Genomic DNA, 23,676 nt, shown 5'->3' on the forward strand with positions numbered 1-23,676 from the left:
TTTTTTTTTCCTTTTCTCAATAAAAAAAAGAATTTAAAAAAAGAATAAAATTTTAATTACAGGCATCAGTAATCTTGCTTTGACCTACAGTATAACTTTTGATTCCTTTTTAAAGTAACCCGTGACTGATGGGGTTGGGCTCTTTTCAACCTGGTCCCAGCGCTTTTCCCTTCATAATAAAGGTCTAAGCTAACTTAGTGTTCTCTCTACTGTGTTTACCTCAGTATGAATATTGATAATATAATAAAACGTTCACACTTTTTGATGAATATTTAATATAAATTCATCTTGGCCTTGAAAATTAACAATGAAACATACAGAATAAAGAAACCAGAGCTTCTATGAGTCAAAGAATTAAGAAAAGGTACCTACTAATCTCCCTTGGTTCTGTGGCATACTGGAGTAGAGGATCAGCATGCAAATCGAAGGAAAGAAGAAATCAAACCTTCTGAAAATGAAATAAGTTAGAATGAAAAAAAAAAAAGAATTGTTTCTTAGGTAGTCTGGTCTTCTATCTCTCCAGTAGGTTAAGGCGTGAAATGGAAAGAAGTTTATTTCTAAAGTTTCTATTTACATTGCTGTAGTCACTCAGTGAAAACATAAGACATCTTGTTTATCCATCATTTTTTTTTACTACTCATACTTATATAGTTCACAGGTTTATACTGCGTATTACTCCTATTGGCCTGGACTGGGAGTAGAATGATGTAACTATATATTTACTTACCACATATCTATTTGTGTCTCTTAAACTGATCTCATTCTCCCAAAGGCACTTTAACTCCTATTGCCAAATATAATCTGAAGATGAACGTCATGTTTTACATTTCATAATTTTCCATTTCTTTGTATTAAGTAGACTTTCTAAGTGATGGTTTTGGTGCAGTACTTATCACGTTCAAGGCATCCACCATTAACTTCGCAAACAATGCTAGATTTCAGTTTTCAGATACTAATATAGAAACAGTTCAAGAAGCATTGCCTCTGAAAAATTGTAGAATTATATTTCCTTTCACACACTTAGTTAACTAATTGATTTTACAACCTGACTCTGTTTCCCCTCCCTCCTCTCTTCTCATTCCTTTCCACCCCTCCATTCCCTCCTCCTCTGTTCCTGTTCACAAAGGGGCAGGACTCTAGTGAGTATCAACAAATCATGGCATATTAAGTTGCAGTAAAACTAAGCACCTTCCCTTGTATTAAGTCTGCCAAGGCAACCGTTTTTGGGAACCTAAGGAATAGGTTCCCAAAAGCCAGCCAAAGTATTAGGGACAAGCCCTGCTCCCACTATTAAGTGTTCCACAAGTAGACCAATCTACACAACTGTCACAAGTATGGAGAGGACCTAGGTGGGTCTCATTTGCAAGCTGACTGGTTGTTGGTTCAGACTCTGTGGACTCCTATTAGCCGAAATTAATTGTTTTGATTTACATTTCCTGATGGTTAAGGATATTGAACATTTCTTTAAGTGTTTTTCTGCTACTTGAGATTCTCTGTTGAGAATTTTCTGTTTAGATCTGTGCCCATTTTTAAATTATATTATTTGTTTTTTTCTGATATCAAGTGTTGTGGGTTCTTTATTTATTTTGGAGATCAGCCCCTCTGTCAGACTTGGGGTTGATGAAGATATTTTCCTATAGTCTAAAGTCTTTCCTCTAGACTTTTCTGTAGTCTAAATAACAGAATCAAGAAAATCACTCTAAATCCCTTCTCATGGGTTTACAGAAGACTTTTTTCTTTCTAAATTGCGAATGTTGGAGCTAGTATTAGCTTTGGGCTGGAGCATGGTTTTTTATACTACCTTCCATGTTATTTCCCATTGATGATCAAACTGTCATTGCATTGTGCAGTATGTCAAAAGTTAAAATAAAATAAAATATAGAGAAAATGGATGAAAAATAGCAAAAATACTAATGTAATCAAATGGAACATGGCTTCTCTGGATACAATATTATCCAGATGGTTCACAGCAAATTAAATAAGCCAAAGGAAGACACAGTTAGAAAATGTTAGAAAAATATTAACACAAAATATTTTCTACTTTACTAAATTTCTTAATAAGCTTATTACCAGACAGTGAAAAATATATTTATTGATGTTTAGAGAAGTGATAAAAATAACAGCAAATGGGAAAAAGACAGTTTTGTATTATCAGGATTATGTTGCCTTTGTTACATCACTTTTCTAGACATTGTACTCCAATCATTTTCATTCTTTAAGTTATTACAAAATTATTTTGTTAACTAGAACTTGTGTTTCCTTATATACAAAATAAAGAGTGTTAATTTAGCATTTATTTTCAATTACCATCTGTTCACTCAGTAATAGTGAATGTTACATAAACACCTTCTTGATAATGCCCCATCATAATGCAAAAAGAAATGCAGGCACATAAGCTCTTCCTCTGCAGTGCAGAGCTGACTGTGGTTATATTGCCCAGATTGATCTACATTTTCGCTGGGAATTTTCTATTGATTACTTTAGATGACTTCACATAGCAAGTCAGTGGTGGAGAAGTAATAGTTGAAATTAACTTTAAGAGCGAGCAATCTTTAGTTAATTCTGATGCTGACAAGCTTCATTTATAACAATAAAGTAATGCATAACTTCAGAAACAAAATTATTAAAATAAAGCTTGTAGGAGATTTCAAATTGTTTTATAGTGACTTGGAAATGCAATTGAAACACCAGTAGAAACACATGGAAATTATCTAACAAAAAAAAAAAACAAATAAAATAAATTCAGTTACTTTTTAGAACTTGCAATTTAAGAAAGATCTTTGTAATTTGTTGAGATGAAATTTCTACATTAAATACTATAAACTAACTTTTCACTCTTCATTTAGAGGTCATTAGGTTTCTATGTTCTAGCTTCATTGATCTCTATCTTTTTAGAGACTCAGCTGTACAAATAGAAGAGCAAGCGAGTGCTTTATGTTTCGTGGGTGACCACTTCCATACTCATCTTCTGAGACAATTAACAAGGATGCAAATCAATACGCCTTGAAACTATGGTTTCTAAAGAATGAGCATTGAGCTAGACCAAAGCAATCGTCAACTGGTTCCAAATATCTCACTCTCGTTGGCTATAATTTGGATGAACTTAAGTGTCCAGAGAAAGGTGATAAATATGAAGATACTATTGTATTTATGCAGGAAATTGATCATGCCATTCCATCTCTACTTCTGGATGGAGGAATTCCTTTACTTTCGAGACTCCTATTTTCTCTCTTCCTCAAAGCAAAGCCTCTTATTCTATTTGATATTAATTTATTCATAATACTTTTACTTATTATTTGGGAACTTCACATCATACACCCTTATCACACTCACTTCCCAGCGCTCCCCGGCTTAAATATTATTTGCTTATTCATTCTTTTTTAACCATATGTCCATACTATTTCATATTGGCAAACATGCATAGTGTTAGGTTTAATTATGGTGTTTTAGAGAAAGGAGATTAAATAATTTCTAAGCTTCTGTAAATCTTGCTTTGCTGACTTCTGCATGTGGGAATTTTGTTTCTTTCTGAAATCTCATGGTACTTTTCTGAGGGATCTCACTGGCTGGTATTTGTTCATGAGAGTAAAATCAATATTTTTATTAATGCTTCCCTTTCCAGCTCCCTTTTACTCTCCCAGCTGTTCTCAGCTAGCTCACCACTCCTGTGTCCTCAACTTAATTTTATCTTGATATCACTCTGTTGGTGTTCTATAGTCTACCAGCACTCTCTTTGAAATGCAAAGTAGATGGTTCTTCGTATACCTGGATTCAAACATAGCATCAGGCAGTTGGGTAGAAATGTCTGCATCTTTCTTTCGCTTCATCATTTGGGCTTCTTCACTTACAACAACCTATGTAGTGCTGTGCACCAGGGTCATAGTGTGTGTCTGTCATCTTGCTAGCTACTCTCTTCTTCACGATGTTACTCGGTGTTGTGAATTTTCTTAACCTACCTAGGATCTTGCAATTTTACCATAGACCTTGAATTTTCTTTGCATGTAATCAGCAGCATAGTTTTATTTCTTTTTACATGTCTCCTTGGTCTTACAGGTCTACTTCATTCTCAAAACATTTTCTTCACCTGCGTATAACCCAATCTTCCTTGTGATTTTCTTCATCACATGGTGCCCTTACTTGCTTTATTACTTGAATGTGTTATAGGTTGTATTTCCATTGCTACTGAAGAATGGAACCAAGAATAACCCAAGGGGGAAAAAATCTATATTACTGGGAAAGTTACAAGTATTGGCGTGATTCATGAATCATACTTTCCCTCTGTACAATCAATCAGCAACTAATGACACTTCAATTTTACTTTGATGTTGTTGTAACAGGGTGTATAAGTGTGTGTGTGCGTGTGTGTACGTGTGCAATCACCAGTGTTCATGTGCATACAGACACATGCATGTGAATTCGGGAGGACACATTGTGCCAGTAGGTTCCTCTCCTCCATTGTTTCAGTTCGAGGCATCAAAATCTAATTCTCAGAGTGGCTGTAAGTGCTTTTGCCCAGCAAACAATGTAAATCAATCACTGTATTTGTTCCTTCTTAAAATAAAAGCCTTTCTGTGCTCTGACTGGCACAGATTAGCAGGTTAGTACAATAGTCTCAGATAAAGGAAGTGAATGAAGTGAAAGGGGAAAAAAGGAAACAGAAATGAAGAATGTGATGTCATGCGGATGTCATGGGGATTCTTGGAGTACATAGGAATTGAAAACCAATAGGCTGTTTTTGGACTAGTGAGATGGAACAGTGGATAAGGGTATATGCTGCCAAGCCTGGTGTGCTAAAGTTGACCTGTGATCTGACTGCTTGTGTTTACACACCTTCATGCAAACATATAAACAGAATAAAGAAATAAAAAAAATGAATTGAGAATGTCATTCTGTTTTGTGAGTTAGAAATATTCAAAGTTGTTTGGGGAGGTCTAACTAAAACCTTACATAAAAATGCCATGAAGCAATATGTCCTTTTAATTAATTCATTTTCAGAGCAGTTTTAAATTCTTAAGAAAATTGTTCAGAAGATACAATTTCTCCCAAGGACATTCTTTGTAATGGGATCAGAGTTGATAATAAATGAAGAGTGACAGATCTCACCAACACTCAAAGTGGTGAGTTGGGGTATCTCATTGCTTCTATGACGTGTAATCCCAGGATAAATAGGATGTGGAGTACCTCTTAGTCTTGGTCATCTTTACATGTTTATTTTAAGATTTATTTGTATGAAATTTGTTGTTAATATTGGTTATCCCTGCTCTAAAATGCATACCGTATAATATGTACCTTTTATTGTCAACCTTGACAGTTACTTCCACGGAGCAAAAGTTTTTATTGAAATAGCTTAGCTTTTCCTTATTTCATAGACTGATGGAGAGGTCTAACTTCACTGTCAGAACTGAGGGCATATGGATTTTTCTCCCATCTTGTATTCTAGGCATAATATAGGTTTGCTTTTTACACTTACCTTAAGGCAAGTGTACAATATGTTTTACAGTGATCTATGATCCATTTCAGTTAATTTGAGGAAAGTGCCTTTTGTCCTTGGACACAATACTTCACATGTTCATGTTCTATTACCATTTCTTGAGACTATCCTTGCTCCATAGATTTGCTTTTGTTCCCTTGTCAAAGAACAGTTTTCTGCAGAGAGTTTGTTTAGGAACTCACTATTCTCTTCTATTGATCTTTTTGTCTGTTCTTTCAGTAGATACTATCACAATTACTGTACCTTTCTGGTGAGCTTTGGATTTTGTTTGTTTCCATTGTTCTTCTGCAATACTGAATGGTCATTGATGACTGGGGCACAGTGCTGCTCTCCTACAAAAATGAGCAATAATTGATAACTGATAATTCTCAACCTGGAGTTTCTTAGTGGCATAGCCAAGTAAATAGTGAGGTTAAGCATCCTTGCAATGGGCTCTAAAGAAAGTGAACCTAATACTGCCAGAGATTTTGTTGTACTATTAAAAGGAATGGAGTGATGTAATATGGGGTGATACATGGCATAAACAAGGAATGCTCGCGTGAATATTTAGTGGAGGAGGAGAATATCACTGCAGCTCAGTGGAGTGGGTTAATATCTCTTAGTAGCATCTTAAATCAGCACACCTTGATCAGGTACATTAGCAAGAAGGACACTCTATCGAATGTGACTATGAGTAAGTAGATATAGTGAAGATATGCTTGTGTCTGAAACATTCTCTGTCAGCGATCAGCAGAGGAGAGTGGCAAAAGGCAAAACATGCTAGAATTGAAGGTGAAGAAAAATAAAGTAAACAATAGTCTTTGAGAAGAACCTGACTAAATTAGCAAAATATATAAATAAATTCTAGAATTAAGGGATGAGCTAAAGGCATGGATGATCAATGTAAGTAGTCTGGGGTGTTTCTTCTGACCTCAAAATTACAAGCACTGTGGAATATGGGCAATGCTATTGTTTAGAAAAAAAAGGCTTAACAACAAAGGAAAGGTTTTGACTGTAAAATGGGGGAGAAAACAATGATTGAGCACAAAACGTACCGAGTGAAGAGTGTGATTCCATAAGTTAGGATGAAAAATGAAAGGGAAATGTCTCATAGGTGCTCTGAGTTTTCAATACTGCTAAGGTTGGGTTGATATGTGAAGTAAGCTACTGTATAGGGGATTGTGACTTGGTAGTACAATGCATGGCATTAACAGATTAAACCAGCTTTAGAAACATGTTTATTCATTTTAATATAAACATCTGACATATGACCATAGGACTTAGTGTCAATATTAGGGAAAAGATAAGAACATGTACCATAGACCCCCCAAACAGAAGTACAGCATTAGAAGGATCATCCACATAGCTACTTTAGTATCCAAATTATTACATGGGAATTGGTGCTTTCTAAAAGATCGAATTTTTTTAGAAGATATTCCAAAAGGCAAGGTGTATAGGATTGGTAACAAGATTTGCCTGATGACAAGTTTAGGCTTTGAGGTACCCAAACTCAGTCGTTCAATTTTGCATGACAAGAACTTTACCAGCTGAGCCAATTCCCTAGCCACCATTTTTTTCATATTACTTGTAGTCAGTATGTGCTCATGCTTATGTTTTAAAAAGCAATTTAACTCTTTTACTTTTATATTTAATATACTTAAGTATTAGTATATATAATAACAGCAACAGAACTATCTATTTGATGTTTCCTAGACTCTTACTTTGTTACTTTGTCCAGGTTTTTTTCATATATATATATATATATATATATATATATACATATATATGTGTGTGTATATATATTTCATTCATATATATTCATACAAAAATATGTCAAAAGAATGAGTGAAATGTGTGTTGTTTTGTTGCTCTTATGGTTGCAGTCCAAGGTTGAGCCTAGCCGGGCTCATGCATGCCAGGCAAGCACTCCATTACTAAACCAGATCACCAGCCTCCCCTACCAGTTTTGATACTGAAATCTCAATGACTCTCTCCTTTCTCTATGTCTCTCTCCTCTCCTCCTCCCTCTCTTGCTCTCATTCTCACAGTATTCATACTTGACTCAACAATGCCTAAAGTCAATGAATGATTTGAACTTCATCCTAAAACTATACAGTGTTCTTAGGACAGAATTATTTTAGTTTACCCTTTTCTTACTTTTATGATGTTTTGCTTTAAAATTTTAAGGAATATTATAGGAAGAGTATATTGAAAGATGAGCTCAATGCATGAAGACAAAATGAGTCTCTCATACTTGTGTCCATTTTACCCAAGATTGGTCGTTTTATGGTCATTAATGTTCCATTATCTATTGAATCACATGAAAGGCAGCTGCAGATGAAGCAGTATTTTTCCTGAGTCTAAGATAATCAATAAGTTTTAGTGGAAGCCCATCATACTGCAGCTCTAAGATCTACCCAAAGAAGCAGAGTTTAAGAAAGCATATTTACTAATAAATCATAATACCACCCTGAACAGAAATGTAGCCACAATTTCAAACTGATTCACATTAGGTTCTTACCTCATAACTGAGAAGAGAGTGGCATGATAAATCACATCATAGCTTTCATATCTTTGTGTATGTACTTTATATTTATTTTAACCTTATTAAATAATTTTAAGGTTTCATGTATTATTTAAAAGTGAAGGTCAGCTAGATGAAACAGTACTTAATGATATGTACCACCAACCCTGACAACCAAACTTTCTAGAACTTTCCATCCATCCTTCGAGCCCACAGGGTGAAAGAAGAGAAATGACTTCCAAAAGCTGTCCTTTGGTCTTTACTCCCAGACAATAGTGTAGGGTGCATGAATGTCTGTGGTGCAAGTACACACACACACAAACACACAGACACACACAGACACACACACACACACACTTAAATGAATAATAAAATAATAAAATTGTTTTAAGCATTTTATGTATTGCGTATTTAATTAGACCCTAGAACTTTAAATCACTTCATATCTGTTAATTTGTTATATGTCATGTTCATATAACAGAGAAATATAAAAATGATTTCAAAGCAAATAAAATGCATTTTATGCTATATCTTTAATAAAATGAGAATTATAAGATAAATTTTAATTTGGAACTTATGTGCGAGAAAATTCTCTTCATCCAGATTTGATTATAGCTTTCTTCCCTTATGAAATTCATAAAGGTCTGGAAAGTTTACAAGAGTTAGCTATGTGTCTAGGCAAGTTGTATGTTAAGAAAACCACAAAACCTGTGTGAAAACAAGCGCAATTTCCAATGCAAAAAGCCGCATAAGTGATATACAGTTAGCTGATCACTACCAAGGCGTGGATTAGAATGACTGAAGTGTGTTAGGTGTGAAATGAAGGCTTAATTGGTCTTTAGCATTAAGACTCCCGGATCTCTCCTAATGCCGACAGCAGAGGCTTCTCAATAGGAGTTGCCTTCACTCCGTGGCTTCATCCAGCTAGTGCTTTCCTTTGCTTTAATCCATGTACGGAGAACAGGTGTGATTGGCCTATTCATGCAATAAAAGAAAGAGAATATTGCCCTCTTGTGTTGAGAGATTTAGGAGACCCCAATATTGTTTAGAAATAAATACTTATTAATAAAAATAGCTGTCTTTTTAATTTATTTATGTTACATCTGACCTCATTTTCATTTCCCTCCTCTCCTCCATTGCCCCCCCTTCTTCTGCCCTGCTCACTTCATTTCTATTCCTTTCCTGTTTCTGTTCAGAACGTGATAGGCCTCCCATAAATATTAAATATCAATAATCAGGCCATTGTTTTTTTTAAAAAAAACTACTAAGCAAATGTTAAAAGTATTTACTAGCCTTCTTTAATAGAATACTTCTATGGCATATTGCTTGGACTAAAGCTAATGATTTCACTTTAATAGTTTGCATATTGTTTTAAGGGCATCATTTCTTTCTATCACTATCTTGTGTAATATACTTCAGGAAACAAAATGTACTTATGGTATGCAACCTCGTACATGTTTATAAATACATTGTTTTTATTGCCAAAATAGCTTTAAATATTCTTGTCTTATTAAAACTAAGGAGCACAGTGTGGAGCACAAGCTATTCTGTTGATGTGGGTAGTTTATAGGTGTCATGAAGCCTGGCTCTGCCAAGTGAGAACTTAATTTGCCTTCCTGAAATCCTGCAATATATAAAGCAAAGGACAGAGTGGGAAGTTCAGTGGAAAATGATCCCCAGACAACAACATGGACTGGGAGTTTATGACTGAAGCACAAAGGACAGGGTACATGTCATTGTATTTATGGTAGACTGAGTGAGACTCAAAATAATTTCTGAGATAATAGCTATACTTAAAATCAGATGAAAGCTTAGCTCTCCTTTTGAATTTTTAAATAAAAACTAAATTCTGAAGGAAGTCACACCAATATTAATACACTTGCAACCTCTGTGGATCTCTGGTGACATACAAAAATGCAAATAAGATCTTGTTAATGACAGCCTGAATGTTCCTAGGTCTTCTTTTCTTTTGTCAGAAAAGAGGTCAGTCCCTTAAAGATATCGTGTGGGCAGTAAACTGGGGTGTCGTGGCTTTTCAGTCTCTCTCTAATTTTACTGCCTGGACCTCACTCTGATGTTTCACAGAGCCATTGCTGTGGGGCTCCTTGGGGAGAACTAGAGACCATACAAAGTTGCTTCTCTGCTTTCCCAATGCCCTGTTACCATCATGATCTTGAGAAAAACTATGAAATCAGCACAGACAAATGACTGTATATTTGCTTGCTACTCATAAAAGATAAGCTGGTTGGAGATGGCAGGGACTAGTGATAAATACAACTTAAGGTTATTTATAAATATGTATATACATACATAACATCCGACGAATTTAGATTCATCAAGAATAATGCATACAAAGCCGGGCGGTGGTGGCGCATGCCTTTAATCCCAGCACTCGGGAGGCAGAGGCAGGCGGATCTCTGTGAGTTCGAGACCAGCCTGGTCTACAAGAGCTAGTTCCAGGACAGGCTCCAAAACCACAGAGAAACCCTGTCTCGAAAAAAACCAAAAAAAAAAAAAAAGAATAATGCATACATCAAAATAGTCTACTCACAATAATTTAGTGACAATTTGGTGTGGTTCACTGTTCAATTTTCTAAAACATAGACTTGATTATTGTTGTAGTGAAACTTTTAAAATATTATAAAATGAAGCACTGATTTCCTTAAATATTATTTCAGATTTACTGTTTTTAAAATTCAGTATTGGATTATGCTTGGAAGAAGGGAAAATATATGACTCTGAGAGAAAAACTATCTATAAAGTAGACTACAAAAATATACACATGATTTCATTAGGAAAACCCACACTAGTTAAAGAAATGTTTAAGGGTGTTCCAAATAGAATATAGGGACCGCATATTCCTGAGAGATTTAGAAGAAAGTTAGTCAGTAGAGGAAGCTGTCTGCTTACAGGACTATAGAATTTTATTGTTTGAAGCAAAGTCATCAAGCTGATTCCTTTTTCAAAGTTGTTTACCTATGCTCTGTCTGGTGCTTATATAACAGTATATCATTCTTACAGAAAATTCAAAAATACACAAGGTAAAAGACAAAGATAATGTGTTGGTAACCAAACTCTTCCATCTCTCCAAAGAGGATGAATTTAAATATGGAAACAGAAATTTCCTATTTTTTCCAGTGATAAAACTGGTTTGGTTTTCTCTTCCATCGTTTTCTCCATAAGAGATTATGATGTTTGAGTTGGAATTTTAGATAAAGAAAAGGGAATGTGTTGTTACTGATTCTGAGGTGTGTGTATGTATGTGCAAGAATTACTGGATAATATGTGGAGTGTTGAAGATTTCCCTCTGAGTAAATTACACTCCCTACCTTTATGGCAATCTATGTGAATTTTGTCAATTGAGCTGTACTGTATAATTGGCTGACCTTGTGAAATACAGGGGAGACATACTAAAGCAATGAGCTTTGGTAAGATCATTAGGTCTTGCTCTGCTGGATTCTAGCAATGAGTAACAGAATAACAGAAGACTGCACCTAGCAAAAGAACAAATAACCCCTCTCATTCCATAATTGCTCACGATCCAAGAAGAAGGTAAAAGAATTGCAGAGTGTAAGGACATCAACAAAACTCTTTCAAAAAGTTAAGTTCAAATGCAAAGAAAAATGTTAATGTTCTTGTTCAATTACAGATGGAGGTGAATGCAAAAGAAAATATGGAGAGTTAAAGATTATTGAGTTAGAGATTCTACATAAAACTGCAAACTGAAATAAATCCAGGCCAGGGACATTACACCAAGAACAATGGTTGTCTTTGTAGCCCTGAGACCAAGAAGAAATTAACGTGTCATTACCAAAGAACACAGAAGTGTGTGTTACTTACATTCAATAGCAAAACATTGCCACTAGCTTTGAAAAGTATGGAAGAGAGAGATGAGAAAGTATGGAAGTAAAGGCCAAGAAGGCCTGTAGAATCCCCAGGCACAGGGAAGCAAATGGGAAATTTGTTGCACCCCCAGGTTTAGAAACATTCATGGAAGGAGTCTAACCCACATGTGATTTTTAACTAGCTCAACCACCACTCTCTATTTTTTTTTTTTTTTTAGCAAATCGTTTGGTGGATAGTTTAGCGATCCGGGCAAGCTGAGACACTTGCAAGCTGAAAGAGTAGACTCAGAAAAAATACAACTGATGATTCAAGACAAACCTTTTTAGTTCCTTTTGTTTTATTACCACTAGCTGTCTCATAACATCAAGTATAACGGCAAGCTGAAAATCATGTTTGTTGTGTAATCAATCCATAAAAACAAATTACATATGATGGAAAGCACAGCAGGGTTTGTTAAACAATCTTCATTTTACTCTGGCATTCTGAGTTTTCAAAATGCTTGCAGAGTATGAAAAACAAACTAATTTTCTTAAGGAAAGAGAAACCATAAGAATTTGTAGAAGTGTTTTACATATAATCTTTATGGATGATACACTTTACAGAAAAGAAGAAAAAAATTCCACCTTCAAAACAAAAGTACTAAAATTATACCCAAACAACGAAGTGTGCCTCAGTACTGCAATTCTCCAGCCATCTGAGGCTTCCATATAAATTGTTAATATGGAGGATGAAGAAAAGGCAGTTAGAGAATGTAAACCTTGCCATGTATATTTTTTATATTAATGCCTATACTCTTAATACTAAATCCCTAAGCATAAGCTTTAAACCACCCAGCATCAAAAAACAAGAAAAGAAAAGAAACAAAAACAAATAGACTTTTGGACAGAGAAATAAATAATGAAGAGAGGAAAGTAGAAGCCTACTAAAACAATAGAACGAAGATTGTTTGGCTCATGATATGAGGCAAACAGGCTCTTAATAAATGTCAGTGGTTGAGGAGTGGCATGCTTCTTACACAAAGGGGAAACTCTAGAAGGAAATCCAAGCCTGCGTCTAGTTTTGGCCTGGTCTCTGCTTGATTCTGAATGCCCCCTGTCCGCACCACTCCTACGTCTTCAGGAAGCCAGGCAGATGTCACAGATCTGCCCACGCTCATCTGGAGGTCCCACAAGAACTGTCAGGCTTGTAGGCACCCTTAAATTAGACACAGCCCTCTGAAATCATCAGTCCTGGTTAATTCTGGCCCCTGTGTGCCGTAGACTTGACTGGTAGTTTAGTATATAAGGATATAAGTCAATGATGCAATCTTCAGTCTAAGAATAAGTTTCAAGTATTGACTTTTAGATGGTTAGAATGAGAAACACAAGTGGTGTTTCTACTACTGTATTTTAAACTTCGTGCAGCAAACAGAGCAAATGCTCATGTAAGCAAGAAGTATTTTTGATGTCCATGTGTTTTAAAATAAATGAGATGATTACATATTGGCCACAAAGTTCTCAGAAAAATACAGTCTATTTTAAAAATCATGTTGTTTCCCCAAAAATAAGATCCAAGAAAATAGTACATACATACCTTATGTATCTGCAAGAAATAGTGATAAAAGAAATTGCCTGACATTTACTCTTCTGTTTACTGACTTCCCTTCATAATCTTTTGAAGTGTGAATATAGCTGATAGCTCAGAGCTATGTACCTAGTATAATATGATGGTACTGTATAATATTGGAGTAGTAATGTTATCATTATGTTTGAAAATGGCACTTTTAAGAGTTTCCCCTAGTAAAAATATACACTCTGGGCACTAAAATAAATTTATATTATGTCAGTAAAAATGGAAAAAATGTGAAGTGTATAAAAGTAAGGAAATAATCAACAGGTTATTTACCAGAATGGAAAAGAAAAGATTATTTTTTTCAGAAAATCACCAAATACCAAAGCACTGTCATTTTGATTAAATGCAACACGCTATTCATTGCTCTGAATTTCCATTTTGGGAAATAGTTGTGATTTATGACATATAGCTGTTCCTGAAAGTAACATTAGGACATATTGTAGCCTAGAAGCTGATAGAAATTCCAGGTAACTCATAATGATGTCTACAGATGTTTAGTCTACAGTTCTATTGAGTTAACAGGAGTAATTTTCAGACTCAGAATCATCACAGACTACCTGATCTTGAGCTATAATACTACTTACATTTATAATTCTCTGAAAACTGGGTTCAATAATTTGTGACCTCTTGAACAGTGAGTGTGTCTCAAACACTAGTCCATGGCACAAAGCTAACCTCAGCTGTACGGACATACACATACTCAAACACAAACACATACATGCATGCACACACATGCACACACAGACACACAGACACTCTCACACACAGACATACAGCTAACATCATTTTTAAGCGCTGCTTACCTTTATGGTATGTAAAGTTTGTTAGGATTTCTCTGATAGATTTCTTTCATTTTCATGTATGGAAAAGGAAACATCTCTTTGAAAAATAGTTACAAATTTGAAAAGTCACCGCTAAAGATACTGGTGCATTATAACAAATGGTTAACTATGCAAGCAATACAGTTTTAATTAAGTACATAACATTTGTTAATACAAAATGTAAGGAAATTATCAGTAATATTCTTGACAACAGATGCAATTCTGTGGAATGTAGCAACACAGAAATGGAGCAAGTGTGTGTTTTCCCATAAGAATTACCAAAAGTTAAACCTAGCAAAAATATTGCAACTTTTGACTCATTCCACCTCCCAACTTCTTTTGAGTTAACCATGTTACCTCTCTAGTATAACTATTTTATAACTCTTAGCATTGAAATAGCAGTATTCCCATTGGGTTTAAAATTACTTATGTGGACTATTGTAAGAATTACTTATTATAAGAATGATGCACAGAAGCATATATGATATCCAAATCCCAAAACAGGACTAGGAAGGCACTCCTAAAAGTTTCCTTTTTACTCACCGGAGTAAGGCTGTAGTCAGGATTGAACATTTGGGAAAGGCTTTGATTGCTGTAAAAAATAGAATGGGCCATGCTCTTAATGTTTACAAATTTCTTAAAACAGGTGAAAGTCAGATTTAGTATATTTGAGCTAAAGCCTTATTTGATTTCCTTGGTGGGATGATTTGGGAAATACTGGCTCTTCAGACACACCAGTAATTCGCAGAATGCCTTGCTGGTTTTCTGTGCCAGGTGAGCCAGGAAAGCCAGAAGAAAAAGTTCCCGTGTGATTCTGTTTGATGCTAGCAGGTCCTGAGGAAGCTTGGCTGAAAGTCAAATTTAAATTTTAGCATATCAATTTGCAGTCCTTAAGAAGGCATACTACACATTTTTATATTTGTGAAACAACTTTTCAAATAATCTTCCTATTATCCTGGACTTAATTTCCTTGATTTTTCATGACTCATTTCTAAGTGTGTTTTTAAATGATCTAATGATCTTGATATATGATTTATTGTGTAAGCATTGTATCAATATTGCATTGTATCAATATTATATTATATATTGTAATATATTATATAATACTGTATATACATGCAAAGTAATATTCTAACATTAGTTCATCTCCCTACCTTCAAATTTGGCCTTGTCCTTGCCCCTTTCCTAGTGTAAGAGACAGAGCACTGGGTAAGAGAAAGAAACAGACCAGACTACATCTGCTTGACATTCTACACAATATCATCACAACATCTCTTAGCGCCGATGCAGGACATAGCAAACATGACTCATTTAACATCGTCAAGGCCAGACTTTTTCACCTTAACAAGCCACTATCATTAACGAAGGAGAAATGAGAAAGCTGAATGCAAAGGTTATGTGCTCCAGTTAAAACATAAGCTGGCTGAGAGCACAGGCATGTACCATTGTGATATATGCATCTATCATCTTAATTCAGAACAAACTGATGTTAAATAAATGTCACATTTAAATTCTGATTATTCTTTGGGTTGACAGATTCTAGTCCCATATGTTTTTTTTTCCTCTTTTCACTATTGCATATTAGAAGGAACTGTTCTAATACTTAAAACTGATATCTCATCCTTTTTGCATTCAAAAAAAAGTTCACTATCATATGTCAGACTAGAAAACTTACCAAAGTATTAACATCAAGGATCAAATTTTCTCTTCCTCCTTTGCTTCTCTTCAAGAGAACTAGTGGGAACTGATCTCAGTGTGTCTCGGTATGTGTGGATATTCCGAGCAAAGTCAAAACAGACTTCCAAAGAGTTTTATAGAAGCCGTGGAAATCTAGATGGACCATGTGTCTAATATTAAGACCCAAGTTATCAGCAGATACTATTAGGATGCTGTCATTTTAACAGGACTAGAGTAATCTTTCATGGGTTCCATAGATATCAACAACCATGTAAACATAAACAGGAACACACTTTTTTGGTTCTAGCTATCATGTTTCTCCTCTTTTTCAGATAATGCTTAAAGAACTCTGCAGAATTTCTTGGTATTGGACAGAGAGTCTATGCTGTTGCCTTCCTAGTCCACTGCTTACAGGATTTGACTCATTTGTGACCACTTCGAGAATCTCCCATGATTTGCAATGGTTACATGAATGCTTGGGAAGGAAAATTTGCAACATCTTACTACATGTTCTCCATGGCACCCTAGGGAAAGAAGCCGGAAAAAAACTCAAAAAGCACTGATTTTTAAAATGAATCTTATTGTGAGGTTTCGGAGAAGCTTTCGAACACTTATTGTTCTTTTAGCTACTTTTTGCTTGGTGAGCATCTTCATTTCTGCCTACTTCTTGTACTCTGGCTACAAACCGGAAATGACACTGATTGAAACTACTGCCCAAGCAGAATGTGCTGACATCAAAATCCTCCCTTATCGGTCCATAGAACTGAAAACCGCCAAGCCTATTGACACATCCAAAACCGACCCCACGATCCTCCTATTTGTAGAGAGTCAGTATTCTCAGCTCGGTCAAGATATTATAGCAATCTTGGAGTCCAGCCGTTTTCAGTACCAGATGGTCATTGCTCCAGGCAAGGGAGACATACCACCTCTTACCGATAGTGGCAAAGGGAAATATACATTGATTATTTATGAAAATATTTTGAAATATGTCAGCATGGACTCATGGAACCGGGAGCTTTTAGAAAAATACTGTATAGAATACAGTGTTAGCATAATTGGTTTTCATAAAGCCAACGAGAACAGCTTACCAACGACACAACTGAAAGGTTTTCCTTTGAACTTATTCAATAATCTAGCTCTGAAGGACTGCTCTGTGAACCCGCAGTCTCCTCTGCTGCACATTACCAAAGGCCCGAAAGTTGAAAGGGGACCTCTTCCTGGGGAAGACTGGACGATTTTCCAATATAACCATTCTACCTACCAGCCAGTGCTTTTAACGGAGTTACAGACAGAGAAACCCCTTCCTTTCTTGTCCAGCAAAACACTCTATGCCACAATAATTCAGGATCTGGGGCTCCATGATGGGATCCAGCGTGTTCTATTTGGTAACAACTTGAACTTTTGGCTACACAAGCTCATCTTCATAGACGCCATCTCCTTCTTGTCAGGAAAAAGGCTGAGTTTGTCCTTGGACAGGTACATCCTGGTGGACATTGATGACATATTTGTGGGCAAGGAGGGAACAAGGATGAAAGTCAAAGATGTGAAGGTAAGATCATGGGTAAAGGATAACTTAATTTGTGATTTGTTGACTTTGTGGTTTTGATCAAATATAATCTTTAAAATACTTTATACCATAACCACTGATTCAAGCTACTGCTTAACTATTGTGTACACACACACGAGCACAGACATACACATGTGCACACAAAGACCTCTCTCTTTCTAAATACACAACAAAGTGCAATAGCAACAAAAATATCCCAGAGTGTAATTGAGCTGCATCCCCTGAGTTTGTGTCCCAACCAAAAACCCAGAAACGATGCAAGCATCCTTTCAACTTTCCTGAAACACTTATACAATTGCAAATATTGGCATTAACAAAAATAGTTTAAGAGGGCTTGACCTTAAGAAGCTCTCATTTTTATCTCTTCTAATTTATGATATTGTTTTGGGTAAGAGAGCGGTATTGTTGTTGGCAGTATTTCATGGCGATACTCATTGAAACCAAGCAAACTGACCCTGTGGCTGCTCCTAAATATAGAAGAGGCCAACTGCAAGGCTGAGCAGGGTGATGCACTTCTGTCTGAGCTACCTGGAAGACTGAAGCAAGAGTTAAAGACAACCAGTCTAAAGAACATACCAGAAGGAAAGAACAAAAGTAATAAAATATAACAAGGTTAACTAGTCTGAGAATAATTTTTCTAAGTTTCAGTCTGACATTCTCATATGCCATTTCAATGGTATCTTGTCTTGGTTTGTATATAACTAAATTGACCCTGTGCAGAGTATTTTAGAAAATATAAACACAAATTTTAGTAGCATTAGTATTATATAAAAAGACTAAAGATTGCTGTGTTGCCTTTCTCAGTCTTGATATTTAGCTGTTGCCTTGCAAAGATGAACCCTGCACGCTACTTCAAATAACAGCTTTAATCTAAAATGTTATGACCACTAGTAGATAAAGGATTCATACCAGTAATACTAGTTCACTTTTAAAAATAAAATTCAAAGTCTATGAAAGTCAGCAAACTCTTTCTAATGAGTCTCTGAGCAAAACATCAGGATATGGATACACATAAATCATTAGTATCAGATACAAAGTGTTGAAGTGTTTAAGTGGTAGCAGTTGAGAGTTCTCTTTTTTAATGAATTTATTATTCCCTTCAATTAGTTCAAGTAACAATGTTTTATCTTAAATTTAAAAGAGGTCATGTGTTTCAAAATGCTCTCGGAGTGTTAAATTTCTAATTTGAAATCTGAGAACAGGAATTTATAATTTGGACCCAAAGAACAACATAAATCAAAAGAGTGTTAACATTTAACCTAAATTAGCAAACTCCAATCTAGCTAGGACATTTATTTGTAAGGAAAAGCTGATGGTTCTTCACCAATACTCACTAGATACGCAAAATACTGATGACTTCTTAAACTGTGTAACCCAAGCAAGATAACAGAATATTGAAACTCAACAAAGTTGTGAAATTTTTATATAGAAAAAGAGCTGAACATCAGGCAGTGGTGGCAAACACCATTAATCCCAACACTTGGGAGGCAGAGGCATGCAGATCTCTGTGAGTTCAAGGTCAGCCTGCTTATATATTTATATAGGGCATAGCTAGATCTTGTGGTAGATCTATTTCCAACTCTTCGAGAAAATTCCACTCTGATTTTTATATCAGCTGTACCAGCTTACACTTACTTGCTTATTATAACTTTCTCCACATCCACACCTTCATTTATCATCAGATCTATAATATGTTGTTTTATTTCTTTTCATTTATGTGGATGGGTGTTTGAGCTACATATATGTCTTTGTGCCATATGTGTGCCTGATACCCATGGAGGCCAGAGGAGGGCATCAGATCCCCTAAAATTGGAATCAGACGGTTGTAGGCTGTCTACTGTGAAGGTACTGTGGATTGAACTGCCAGTGTTCTTAACTTCTGAGCGATCTTCCCAGCCCCAAGGCTGAGACCCTTACATATCTTCAAAAAATGCATCTATTTCTCTTTGACTATCAACTGTACATAAGACAAAATGGCATGATCTAATTAATAAAATTAATTTAAGGTTCTATATGATCCACCCCAAATTTACCTCTTCTATACCTATCTTTACTACTTTGCAATATACCAGTGTTCTTGTCTGATTAGTCCACATTTTTACTCAACTAAATCTTCTGTATTTCTGCTTCTGTAGTAAAGAGGCCGCTTGTTGGTTCCCTGCAGTTTAGCCCCAAAATAATCACACAGAAACTCTATTAGTTAAATCACTGTCTGGCCCATTAACTCTAGCTTCTTATTGGCTAATGCTTACATATTAATTTAACCTATTTCTATTAGCCTGTGTATCTCCACTTGGTGGTGGATTCCTGGCTAAAGTTCCAGTGTCTCTTTTCAGCGGGGCTACATGCCTTCTCTCTAACTCTGCTCTTCATTCTCCCAGCATTTAGCTTAGTTTTCCCTGCCTAGCTCTGTTTCCCTGTAGCTCTGCTATAGGCCCAACACAGTTCCTTTATTTATCAATGGTAATCACAGCATACAGAGGGAAGTCCCACATCATGCTTCAATATAATTTATCAGCTTCAGTGTCACTACTAAACTTCATAATGTTCCCATTTAAAATAATACAACTAAGTGTTATTAGGTAGAATAATGATTCCTAGAGGCTAGGAAGGAAGAGAGTGGGACACAGAAGGTTATTGCACAGTAGGTACTAACGTCCCTTTAGGATGGAGAAGGTCTAGTGTTCTGCAGTCCAGTAGCTGGATGCCTATAGTTCATAATGATCTGCTTTAAGTGTTGTGGCAAACTAGCAAGCAGGAGTCCGAAGTCCCCAATCATAAATGATTGGAAAATATTAATTGCCCTGACTTAATTATTTTGCAGTGTATATACTTTGAAACATCACACTATACCAATGAATTAATAACATTATCATGTGTTAATTAAAAAGAAAAAATTAAAAGATATCTCAAGTCCCATTTCTTTTGCAAATGTGTCATGTTTTCTAATGACCTCAGCAAATGGTAACTTTTCTTTAACCTGAGCTCTTAATAATCACCAATCTCTTTCTTAACATCTTTGTGAACATGAGACAACTTTAAACAACTTTTCTCATACATTTAATTGTGTCCTAAAATATGAAGGAAGCAACCTTAGATATGGATTGTAAAGTATTTAATTGAGAATTATTATACAATATTTAACTGTTAGTGAGTAAATATTTAATGAATCATAAAATCATTGATTTATTTCCAGAGAATGGTTTAGGATAGTTTCCAATGTTTGGATTCGTGTTGACGCCAGATGTGTATACCCAGAGAAAGAACAAAGAAGAAAGTATCTTAGATCAGGAGGAAGATGTACCATTATGGTGTTCATTACAGCACATGGGGAAGGGTGAGGGGCAGGCAGAATATAAACCCTAATATCCTGGGAAGGGGAGGGAAAGTGAAAATCCCTGGAAACTCAGCCTGCTCTCCTCATCTAGGCTTCCCTGGGGGATAACTGCTCCGAGGACCTAACAAGATCAGCAGGTGTGCAGCAGTGGGCGTGAGGGGCGTTATTCCAACATCTTCATTTGGTACCATCAATAAATAAGTACCATCAGATGCTGTGCATATTGGTTCCTTTTCTACATAAACACTGATTCATGCTATGAATTTACATCTTTTAGTACATCCAGTTTTAAAGAGCAGAAGACAAAGGCTCTACACAGAAAATTTTGACTAATTTAGTAAAGGTCTAGTAGTGCCCATGTGTGTGTGTGTGTGTGTGTGTGTAGGTGTGCAAATGCCACAGCGTGTTTGTGAAGGTCAGAGGACACCCTGAGGTGTCAATCTCGACTTCCTCCTGTTTGATACAGATTCTCCTTCCTAGTTTGATGTTACCTATACGAACCAGCACTTTCTAGTTTGCCTGAAAGAACAGTCACCAGTCAGGATATATTTCATCGTAACTTTCTTTTCTTTAAATTCTTAACCTCAAGTACTCATGATGGTCTTTTTCCATTTGATTTCCATGAGGTAGCACAGTATATTTAGCTTAGTGAACTGAAAAGACTGAATTTGCTCCATAAGGAGATATCTTTAAGGAAACAATGAGATCTTTTTCATTTAAAAATAAACTTTCAAAATCAGGTACAGATAAACATTTTGCTGAGAATGGAAAACATAAAAACTATGTACCATGAAAACATCCATCAAACTGGGTATTCAGCAGAAAATATATTATATATGCTAAATGAATAATTTAGTTTAATATGTGTTTTTTTTCTTTTTTTTTTTTAATTTATTTATTTATTGAGGATTTCTGCCTCCTCCCCGCCACCGCCTCCCATTTCCCTCCCCCTCCCCCGATTAAGTCCCTCTCCCTCATCAGCTTGAAGAGCCATCAGGGTTCCCTGACCTGTGGGAAGTCCAAGGACCGCCCACCTCCATCCAGGTTTAGTAAGTTGAGCATCCAAACCGCCCAGGCCCCCCCAAAGCCAGCACGTGCAGTAGGATCAAAAACCCATTGCCCTTGTTCTTGAGTTCTCTGTAGTCCTCATTGTCCGCTATGTTCAGCAAGTCCGGTTTTATCCCATGCTTTTTCAGACTCAGGCCAGCTGGCCTTGGTGAATTCCCGAAAGAACATCCCCATTGTCTCAGAATGTGGGTGTACCCCTCGCGGTCCCGAGTTCCTTGCTCGTGCTCCCCCTCCTTCTGCTCCTGATTTGGACCTTGAGATTTCTGTCCGGTGCTCCAATTTGGGTCTCTGTCTCTGTCTCCTTTCATCGCCTGATGAAGGTTAATATTCAGGGGGATGCCTATATGTTTGTCTTTGGATTCACCTTCTTATTTAGCTTCTCTAGGATTGCAAATTATAAGCTCACTGTCCTTTAATTATGGCTAGAAACCAAATATGAGTGAGTACATCCCATGTTCCTCTTTTTGGGTCTGGCTTACCTCACTCAGGATAGTGTTTTCTATTTCCATCCATTTGTACGCAAACTTCAAGAAGTTCTTGTTTTTTACTGCTGAGTAGTACTCTAATATGTATATATTCCATACTTTCTTCATCCATTCTTCTATTGAAGGGCATCTAGGTTGTTTCCAGGTTCTGGCTATTACAAACAATGCTGCTATGAACATAGTTGAGCATATACTTTTGTTGTATGATAGGGCCTCTCTTGGGTATATTCCCAAGAGTGGTATTGCTGGGTCCAGGGGTAGGTTGATCTCGAATTTCCTGAGGAACCGCCGCAGAATCCTAGTTTAATATGTGTTATTGCTCATTTATGCACGTTATCTTTTCCTTTAAATAAAATCTATAAAAATATTTCTGGGAGCACAGCATGGAGGTCCCTGTGCCCACAGATCTCCAAAGAAACCATGAAGGCAAAGCATCTAGGATCGTTCTTTCAAAGGGAAGAGCACATAACCCATTTTTACAAAAGGCTACAAATAGGAGGTAATTAACAGTTTGGTTAATCTGTTGGACCAGGCCTTATCAAGGCCCCACAAGCAGGAGCATAGATATCCAATAGTCTAAATGACCCTTGCATTGGGAACTCCCCAAGCTCCCACAATCAGGATTGGAGATTTCAAATAATCTAAACAACCATTGCATTATCTATATAGCTAGGATCCCCGAAGCTCCCACAACCAGGATTGGAAATACTTAATAGTTAAGTGACCCTTACATTATCTGTATAGCTAGGAGCTCTGACAACCTCCCACAAATAGAATGAGTGGTGGCTAATATCCCAAATGGTCTCTGTGCTATCTATATGATCTGAACCAGGCCAGAGAACTTCCCTAAACCCATAGACTAGTACAGTCAGTTGAACCCATCTTCGTAGAAGAAATATGTACTGAATTGAGTATCAGTCTAAGTTTTGTGTGTACTGGAGATTTATTACATCAAGAAACTTCCTTTTCAAATTACACTGTGTTTAAATTTGTTGGGAATAAACTGCCTGAGATCAGATACCCCACAATCTTGATCAAGGTTGATAAGGAGGTGAAACCTTTTTGAGAGGTCTGCCTGACACCTACAGAGAGCCCCTCAAAACATGCACAGTGCAGTTGCTGAACTTGCTAGCAGAAGGAAAGTATGCACACAATGATCTGTAGCTCAAGAAAGAATCATGTTTCATATGACCAAATTACTATTATTACAGGAAGTAAAAAAAAAGTGTGGCAATATCTTATCTTCTAAGAAATAGGAACAGCTTAATGG

The 23,676-nt window shown here is 36.2% G+C and overlaps 1 protein-coding gene across 1 annotated transcript in view; it reads left to right on the top strand.

The window, feature by feature from the left end:
- Positions 1 to 23,676, top strand: part of Ndst4 (N-deacetylase and N-sulfotransferase 4) — a 269,358-nt gene that overhangs the window by 9,376 nt on the left and 236,306 nt on the right. Inside the window, exon 2 of the mRNA XM_005357237.3 lies at positions 16,282 to 17,498. Coding sequence (XP_005357294.1) covers positions 16,422 to 17,498 — 1,077 coding nt within the window. The 5' untranslated portion in view covers positions 16,282 to 16,421. The remainder of the gene's footprint in view (positions 1 to 16,281; positions 17,499 to 23,676) is intronic.

This window comes from Microtus ochrogaster, chromosome 21 (genome assembly GCF_000317375.1).
Source record: "Microtus ochrogaster isolate Prairie Vole_2 chromosome 21, MicOch1.0, whole genome shotgun sequence".
Classification (NCBI taxonomy): Eukaryota; Metazoa; Chordata; class Mammalia; order Rodentia; family Cricetidae; genus Microtus; species Microtus ochrogaster.